Here is a 9,970-nt window from a genome sequence, read left to right on the forward strand (position 1 = left end):
TTCTTTTCACTTCCCCTCATCTTTTTATATATCAATCTTTCTCTCTCTCTCTCTTCTTCTCCCTGCTACTCTATCTTTCTCTCTCTCTCTTCTTCTCCCTGCTACTCTATCCTTCTCTCTCTCTCTCTCTCTCTCTCTCTCTCTCTCTCTCTCTCTCTCTCTCTCTCTCTCTCTCTCTCAAACACACAGACCCCATTCTCAGAGGAGCAGAGCAGAATTGTCGCCATCTGACCAGTGGACATCTCTCTTCCACGCCAGGAGCGTCATTCACCGTCATATCCCAGCACCACCCTTTCAGAGAAATCAACAAAAACAAACACAAAAACAAAACTGTGCCTTCAACCAACCCCAGCAGTACTACAACTGTTTTGACCTACACCTACAAATCACAAAGGTGGAGGGAAACACACAAAAAAAAAGCACACTGCCCAACGGACGATCAACAGATGTTTGTCGATGGCAGAGGTTCAAGCTCGCCCCTCTCTACGGACTAGAACACAAGGGCATGTCTTATGTGAAGTTCTGTTTCTTTTAACCCCCTGTGTTGACAAACGTTCAATATTAATACGATGTGCTAGTGATTTGCTTCATATTGGAAGAAATCCCTATCTGTGCAATATCAGTTGATATATTTCTGTGTGAAGCCGTAATGTGGAAGTAGACTTTTTTGAACGGGTTTTCGGCTCAGTCTGTTTATTTTTTTAAATACTGTCCTCCTGAACTCTATTTTTCTAAAAAAAAAAAAAGAAAGAAAAAAAAAGAAGATGAAAATATAGTATATATATAAATAAACATATATAAATAAGTATATATATTAAAAAAAGATGATTCACTGGTGGAGTGGGCATGGCTCTCTAAGCACAAGGGAGGCCAGCCATTTTTGTTTTTAGACAGTGGAGTTTCAGACTTAAAAAAAGAGCCTCCCTCACTTTAAGGGCCAAAGCCATAGCCTGCAATCATACTTGTCTGGTTTCGTTTGGTAAGGAACGCACAAAGATCCGCATTATGAACAGCTGAAAAGACTGTGTGTGTGTGTCCTTGCTTACTCCGAAGATCTTACCGACGACAAAAGTAAGACCAAGGTGTTGGTGTGTTTATTATGTGAAGCTTTGGTTTCCTACATCAGGTGAATTGATTTTACTGATGTAGCTAGCCATTCTCTACCTAATTGTGGCCTGTTCTCGCTGAACGTCAAGTTATTTTGTACTCCCTCCTGCATATCAATACATTACTTGGTGTGTGTAGATACATGTGAGCGTGTGTTTGAATGGTGGGTTATGTTGGTAATCAAGACCTTCTTTAACTGCAATTTTGTGACTACGTGGAACCTGTATCCTTTAAGCTGCTACCTTGTACTGTGTGGTCTGGATATATCCAGCGTTATTCCTAATTAATTATCCTTGAACAATCAAACTCACTCAATGCCTCGCATATAATGTTATATTAACAATTTAGAGGTAACTTGTTATTTGTACTGTATTTTGTCATTGGGTTATATGATGTTAGCATATGTCACTAAATCTCCCCCTCCCCCCCTCCCCAAACCTTCCACAGCATTTTATTTATTTATTTTAATTCATTTCCATAATATGCAGTTGAAGCACTGTTGAATAAAGCTGAAAAAAATCATAGTAAATATCGGGAGATGCTAAATTGAATTTAGCACAATGTCCGACATTTATACACTCTCTGTTATAAATGACCAGGATTTTGCAATTTGATAAATGTGCAAATAAATCTGACTGAAAATTCTGACATTGCATGTCACTTACAAGTGTGAAAGAGAGTAGAGTGCCAATTGATCTGTGTACAAATGCAGATGCTTGGAGAGTCTTATATTTTATAAATTTGACTTTTTTAGGGGTAATCATTGCCAGAAAAGACAGAATCATGGAAATAGTTTGTACACTTGCCTTCTAATGAAAAAAAACAATCAAGTCAGGGCAGTTTGCTATGCACTGGCTGATAGATGACATCACAGTACTTACTTTAGGCCTGAGTTTCACCTCCACAACACAATATCGAATCACAGCGAGTTTGCTTCTGAATTCCTGTGAATAAATACAAAAAGAGGAGTATACATGTCTTTTGAAATGTGAACTTGTGACCAGAACAGTTCATGAACACTTCAGAATACAAGTCATGTATTCAGAACACAGGCCGGCCCAATGTCCACTGAACAAAAGGACAAAATAGAATTACAAAATACTTCACTACACAGTATATTAATTAAAAAGAAGGACCTAAGTAATGGGAAAGACATTAAGAGACTGGCTGTTGACATTTTTGAAACCATAGTAGGCTATAAAATACACACTGGGGTTGATGTCACATGTTTTTGCAGAGGTCCCCAACCCATCCCACTTCACCGGTTAGTGCCACTTCCTCTAACCCGTCAGGTTTTGTGTTGCTCCATTATCCGGCCATGCATCCTACCCTCCCTTAATGACCCCGCCTCATGCTCCCTCCCAAAATGAAGCTGCCAAATTGGTTTTGAAGCCAAATTTATGATGTTCTCTATATATGTGTCTGGCTGAAGTGTTTTTACATGTAAAACCTCATCCCTTTAAATGTTACATTGTGTTTTTAAGGAAGAGAAAATATAAATCCTGTTTGTTAAATTGTTGATAGCTCCAGAGATTCAAGACAGTTATAAAAATAAAATATGGTTCAAACATTGTGTGTTTATACTATATTGGTCTACACCGCATGCAGACTACCGAAGAAACATGCAGAAAGCAATGCAGTGCATGTGCAAACCAATAGATGGCGACACAGTACATGTAATCAAAGTCAAAAAATATATTAATAAACTGGCCTACCGTCACTGACAAACCCTGGAACAGGAGTAAATCCGAAGGTTGTAATCAAACTCATTTGAAGTTATTTACTGTGTCTTTAATTAACATGAACTGAACAGCTGTTGATGTGTATGGTATTTCGGCAATGTTTCCTACTGAAAGCGATTGTCAAAACTGACAAAGCTCAACATTTTGCAAAAAATAACATTAATGCAAAAATATAAGGTCTTCCTATGTCACTTGTGAATAGTTTGCAAATCCATTAGTGTTTTTGAAACCTGCTTTGGTCAGGTCTGTTATGGGCAACAATCCAGCCAATCAGTGTTGAGAGAGAACTACTGCATCTTGTTTAATTTCATAATCACATGACGAGCATAAACGCTTTTAGGATATGAGAAACATTAGCTAGAAATCTTCTGTTTGGGACTGCTGTATTTTCAGAAAGTATTTCATTCCTTTTGGATTCAAACTGCTGAACATACCGTTTGGTGTGGGAGTTTCTTAATTGAATACAAAACGTTTACATTTGCCGTAGTTTTCATTATTTTATTTAATATTTGCATCCTCGCATACTTTATGCATAACCTTACAGGCTTAGCGCCAAAACAACTGTATCTCATGCTAACAAGCTAGCGTCTTGTTAAATGCTGTTGGTCAGTTAGCCGACTTGACCACTTAAATGTAAAGCTAACTATTTCATTATTTGTTGAATTAGAACATTTGAATTTGTGTTTGCTGGTATGACATGCTTACTATAATGTTGTGGTGGCTAACCATTTAATCTCTTGCTCAAGTAGCATATCAAAAGGGTAGCCTAATCTGACTTCTATAGCTAAAGTAGCTTATTATTTAATGCCTGTCCAAGGCAGTTTTTAGGCAAGTTACAGCTAACTTGCAGTGACCAGTGTGAAAATGACCACGGAAAAGATTGCTGGTAACTGAACTCCCCTATTTTTCATAACAATGTAGAAACAATGACAAGCAGAGACACAGCGCTCACTCCATGCGATCTCGACAAAAAGGTTGTGGATGAACATCAAAAACAGCGGCGAAGGGCTCTCCAAGCACGTCATCGAGCCACGTTAGCTAGTCTTTTTGACTCTCTAAAAATGGTGGTTTGTCCCGGCAGTAAGAAGACCCCTGCAAAGGTAATTAATGCTAACTTTTAAATCCTCAGATTTTAAGACATGAAGGCCATCAACGAACTCGTGACAGCCTCTTACCTCGCAATGGAAATAGAGAGCTGTTCACTGTGCCTCAACAGCAGAGTTTTCCGGAGAACACTGAACCTTACTTGAGGGGTTGCCGTGTCTGAAGTTTCCCACAACCAGCAAACTCAGGCCTGAATGGTTTCACAAATCAACGAATACTGTATATTGGTGTCCTTTTGTGTGTATACGTAAATGCACATAGAATTAACCTCAACAGCCCTTTACTTAAAGATGATTCAGTTGGCAGCTGTCTCCATACATCTTGAATAGTCAGGGCCTGAAAGAATGAACTATTTGCATGGTAATTTTAATTAAATTATTAAGATGCTGTGATCACAGGGAACAATGATGGATAGAGTCCATAGGTGTATTTGGATGTATGATCCTTCCACAATCGCTGATATCTAAGAGATCTTTAAAGCCAAGTTGCCAGTTATGGGCACGATGAAAAGACGATAATTTATTTTTCAGATTAAAAATAAAAGATAATTAGTGAGCTCTATGTCAGGCTCTCTTTTGTTTTGACTTGTACAAGCCTGAACTCTCAGTTTGCTCATTGAAGCTGTGATGCCCTGTCTTTCAGTGGAAGATCCTGGACCATGCCAAAGGATACCTCAAGGAGAAGGAGACTGTCCTCATCTATTTGCTGTCACTGAAACGTCAGTATCCACGGCGGACTGGTGAGCCACAACAAGCGAATTTCAATATAAATTCTTAGGATAGACCCATACAAAATCAGCAAACCCCCAACAGCATTTCTGTCCAGTAATGAACACCGCTGTGATTGTATATGTGACTGCAGACTGACCTTATGTGGTTAATTCAGGAATTTGCATTGTTGCAATTTAACTTTATTTTGCAATATGCAAATTATGTTCTTTTCTAAAGAAGCTCACAAAGTACCCACATCAATCGCAGTGTTTGGTTCTTTTATTTTCATACTAAGGATCTTATCTGGAAAGAGACGACGAGCCCAACTGTTTGGAGGAGGTGCGAGACCAGTTTAAGCGGCTCTGCTCCAATTGCGTGTAAGCAGTGTGCAGGAACAGAGTTTGACCACCAGATGGCAGCATCTGCTCACGGTAGACTGATAGCCCCCTCCTGGATATTCCAGTGTCTGCAGGCGCCATCACTGTAATGGGTATACCTGCTCTGATATGATACTCAGTCTGTGCAGTGATGAAGCTGGCTGGTAGTGGGGGAGCAGAAGTGGTGCAGTATGCCAGGGATGTGTCATTATGAGATGAGGGGTTTGAGCAAACTGTGTTCATAGTTGCATTTTCTACGAGGAATTAAACAAAAGCCAAACGTTTCTTTAAAGGTTGGTGAGTTCATGACTGCTTGTGTTAAATATCTCTCTTTTCCCTCTTGCCCTTTTCCTCCTTATTTCCATCTGTCTTTTACTTTTCTTCTTTTTCATTCCCTCTGTATCTCCTCTACCACCCCCTCTCACTCCCCCCCTCCTTCCCTCTCTCTTTTTATTCTCTCTTCTACTGCTCCTTGTTCCCCCTCTCCCTGCACTCGGCCCCTCTGGCAGCCTGGACCCCTCCAGCAGGAGAGGCCGCTACAGAGGCTCCGTGTTGCCCGGCGTGGAAGAGGCCCTGGAGGAGAGCGGCAGTGAGGTCTCCCCCGACGACCCCACAGATGAGGCGACCTTCTCCCAGTCCTCTGACCTCTCCGCCTCCAACATACAAGAGTTTGAAGGGTGGGAATCACCTCCGAGTGCTGACACCCCAGCATTATATACAGCTGTTATTTTTAAATCTCAGTTCCGCAGTCCGCACCTTTTTAGTAGTCAAATTTTACTTTAAAGGGTGTCCCTAACTGTCATAGTGGTACAGAGAGGATGTAGTATTATTTTACTCAGATGAAGATGTTCAGTTGTTGCTATTTTTCTTTGTGTGTTGAAGGGGGGACGTTGATATTCTTCATATGTTGTAACAGGAGGTATGAGGGGCTGATATCGTCCAGATAACATTACACCACAGATGGGCATTTGCTGCGGAACGTGTCTTTGTTGACGTATTATTTCTCACAACCTGTAAGGAATCTGTCGTCTTGTCATTCAGCCTGGTAACCACCTCATTGTGCTGCCTCAAACACCTGTTGCCCATGGCGACCTCAGTGCCAGATGGGCATTTGCTGCGGAACGTGTCTTTGTTGACGTATTATTTCTCACAACCTGTAAGGAATCTGTCGTCTTGTCATTCAGCCTGGTAACCACCTCATTGTGCTGCCTCAAACACCTGTTGCCCATGGCGACCTCAGTGCCTCCCACCACAGACCGGCTCCCCCCCCCCCCCCCCCCACCGTGCCCACTCTTACCGGAGTCATTGCTCTCGTCCACAGAGACTGCAACCGTTAACGCTGAGAGGCTGCTCAAGGGCTCTTCGTTTCCAAGCGGGCCGCTGCAAAGCCTCGATGCACCTGGCAGCGATCGGGCAGCGGAGGGCATCTGTTAACCCCCCCCACCCCCCCCAAGTGTTCTTCCAAATGCAGGAGGGAATGATTTAGCCACTCCTTCGAACCACTTGCTCTTGATTGCTCTTATTAAAAGACGGTCGAATACAGATGAGCGATTGGGTGATTGGCGATGCCAACGAAACGCCCTGCCGCTCATTTTCCCCGAGGGAACGCACGGGGGGGGATTTCAAATCTACCGCAGACGTCACGCCGCGTTACATTGTATTAATCACCACCTTTGGCACAAAGTGCCGTCTTCCATTCGCCTTGGCAGGAGACTTATGGGGAGAAGTTTGTTTGGGAGCGCTCTGCCAAAAGACTGTCTCGCTGTAATGCCCTTGTGCTCCTCAGCGTTTCTCTAATCCAGTCTTATGGTGTGTTGGAGAAAATCTGCTGAAAATTAGTTGTTCTGCCCAAAGGGGGACCTTACATCTGATCCTTGGAGCCTGTGTGCTTCTTTTCCACATTTAAATACTCTTATGTGACACCAAAATATATTCATCTCCTGATTTTCAAATTATTCAACACCTGTACAGCTTTGTTTTGACCTGAGGATACTGTAATTACTTTTGCTTCTGATTCTGACCCATCTAAAATGTATGGGCGCCCAAAAAGTGTATGTCTGAATATATGCATGAATCTAATCCTGATGTTAAATTAATGATGTATGTTGAATGTACATTTCAGGTCGCCTGTCTGTTTTTCAGTGACCTGAAGATATTGTCGTTACAATATTGCCCCTACAGCGCCAGCCATGCGGCTAAAATATATATGATTTTGCTGAATATATGTATGAACCAAGGTCTTATGATAAATTAGGTCTCGAATGTGCATTTGAAATCTCCTCTTCCCCTGTTTTGTGTGGGGCTTGGGGTTGTTCTACTTAGTATTAGGTCCTGTCTTATTTTTTGTGCCTGTGCACTTTATATGTTTCACCGTAGGAGAGTGGGAAACGTTCTTTCGATTACTTTGTATGTCTTGACATTTGAAGTAATTGCCAATAAATATTACAATTAATAGCTACTTTGACTTTGTTGGGTCGCAGGTACTTGTACTTCTACCGGCAGACGCTGGAGCTGCTGGTGTGCCGAGGGGTGCTGACCCCGGAGCAGACGGGTCTGGCCGTGGTGTCGGAGGCCATCTCGGGCCTGTGGGGGAACCTGTCTCCGGAGCGCAGGGCCGCCTTCCGCCAGTGCACCCAGGGAGCCAGTCCCTACTCCTGGATGAGCTGCGTGGAGGAGCCCCAGGCCGCCGACGACTGCTCCCAGGGCTCGTCGTCCCAGTTCCCCAGCCAGGAGGAGGCGTCCACGTCCTCGCTGCTGCAGGAGGTGGGTGAGACGGGGCAGGGATGACACACACACACACACACACACACACACACACACACTGGAGTCAGGGAGTAGGGTTTTATGAAGGAGGTGGGTGAGACAGGGCAGGGATGATGTGGGAGTCAGGGAGCAGGGTTTTATGAAGGAGGTGGGTGAGACAGGGCAGGGATGATGTGGGAGTCAGGGAGTAGGGTTTTATGAAGGAGGTGTTCGTTAGCCTCGGGATAGGAGCACATCTGCTCTCTTTAGACATCTGATTTGTGTGTGAATGGCTGTGCATATTTGCCTGAGGAGGGCATGTGTTTGAAACGGAAGGTCCCTCTGTGTGTGTGTGTGTGTGTGTGTGAGAGAGAGAGACAGACAGACAGACAGACGGACAGAGAAAGCATTAATGTGCATGTAAGTTCCTGCATGTGTGTGATTATGTATGAGAACCTAGACATGTGTGTGCATGCGTGCGTGTGTGTGTGAGCATGAATGACAACAGAAGGCGTATCTGTGTGTTTGTGTGTTAGCGTGCATGAGAACATAGGTGTGTGTGTGTGTGTGTGTGTGTGTGTGTGTGTGTGTGTGTGTGTGTGTGTGTGTGTCAGGGTGTGTGCAGAGGGCACTCTCTTTCTAGCCAGTGGCATAAGTGTCCATGTCTCTGCCCTCCTACCCCCGCCCCCTCTCCGTGTCGAGCCAGAGAGGGCACAGGCTGGTTATCTCTGCCCAGAGGCGAGATGCCTTATCAGGCCGCTGCAGAGAGCAGAGAGCCGCGTGCCCGTGCAATGCCCATCGCCAGTCACCACTGTCCGTGCCAGCAGGGCGCTCTCCGGACAGATGCCATCACTTAATCTGCCACTGCGTGAGTGTGAGAGAGAGAGAGAGGGAGAGAGGGAGAGGGAGAGAGAAGGAGAGAGGGAGTGGAGACCTGGGAATAAGCCATCCGCCAGGAAATCTCTCTTTGCCACCACCACTGCAAGAGGACAAACAAGAGCTTTTGAATTGCTTGAGATGTGTGTGTGTGTGTTTCTTTTTTTTTTCTGTGGTGTTGTCATCATTGGTTATTTTATGTTAGAGTGGGGGCTGTACCAATTTGGGGGGCTTTTATGGACTGAAATTGTGTACCAGGGCCCAGGAAACACGGCGAGCCAATCTTCGGAAGGCCCAGAAAATAACCCTCTGAATACGGTCCGAAAATAGCTTACTTTGTAAGTCCTGGAGGACAGCACAGACAGTGTATTCTCATTTAAAAGTACTGGACAAGGCATTGTTCTCATTTAAATCCCTGCAGTCTTGGTGCGCAGTAAAAGCAGAGAAAGAGAGGGCCCAGATGCATTAGACTACTGTTGTTAGTAGTGGTGCTTCAGCTTCTGCTTCTTTAGCGAAACACAAACCACCACGTCTGCCTCTGCATCTTAATGAAGGATTAAGTGTGGTCTTGGTAAAGCTGGAATTGGGAATGGAAATAATAGAAAAATTATTTTAACTAGTATTATAATCTACGTCCATGAATGAAGCATGATGGGAAGGATTACGTGTAGCATTTTGTATAAACCTTCAATAATGTTTCTAAACCAACAGTGTGACCAAAAACAAAAGTATTACATTTAATAATTAAATCAGTGGTGATTTATTAAAGTTGTTCCATGGGAGAAGGTAGAGCAGGTTTCTCTCCGGTGTGTGTTCGGTTTGCTGAGTGGGTCTGTTTTTCTTGGGCCTTTTCAGGACCTTCTCCAGGACGCTTATGATGTGGTGAAGAGGGACATGGACTCCAGCTCCCTGCCCAGGTAACCCTCTTGTCTCACAGCCTCACACATCCTGTCTCTCAGCCTCACACATCCTGTCTCTCAGCCTCACACATCCTGTCTCCCAGCCTCACACATCCTGTCTCTCAGCCTTACACATCCTGTCTCTCAGCCTCACACATCCTGTCTCTCATCCTCACACATCCTCTGTCTGTCATCCTCACACATCCTGTCTCAGTCTCACACATCCTGTCTCTCAGTCTCACACATCCTGTCTCCCAGCCTCACACATCCTGTCTCTCATCCTCACACATCCTGTCTGTCATCCTCACACATCCTGTCTCCCAGCCTCACACATCCTGTCTCTCATCCTCACACATCCTGTCTCTCAGCCTCACACATCCTGTCTGTCATCCTCACACATCCTGTCTCTCAGC

General features: G+C 44.1%; 1 protein-coding gene across 1 annotated transcript in view; it reads left to right on the plus strand.

Annotated features, from left to right (window-relative positions):
• Positions 1-3,775: 3,775 nt before the first annotated feature.
• The window catches only part of LOC308375214 (stimulated by retinoic acid gene 8 protein homolog), a gene marked incomplete at both ends in the record, with an annotated part of 13,197 nt that continues 7,002 nt past the window's right edge, over positions 3,776-9,970 (plus strand). Inside the window, 6 exons of the mRNA XM_080851299.1 lie at positions 3,776-3,949; positions 4,596-4,692; positions 4,959-5,040; positions 5,550-5,717; positions 7,521-7,803; positions 9,514-9,575. Of these exons, the coding sequence (XP_080707425.1) occupies positions 3,776-3,949; positions 4,596-4,692; positions 4,959-5,040; positions 5,550-5,717; positions 7,521-7,803; positions 9,514-9,575 (866 nt within the window). The remainder of the gene's footprint in view (positions 3,950-4,595; positions 4,693-4,958; positions 5,041-5,549; positions 5,718-7,520; positions 7,804-9,513; positions 9,576-9,970) is intronic.

This window comes from Sprattus sprattus (assembly GCF_963457725.1).
Source record: "Sprattus sprattus genome assembly, chromosome: 14".
NCBI lineage: Eukaryota > Metazoa > Chordata > Actinopteri > Clupeiformes > Clupeidae > Sprattus > Sprattus sprattus.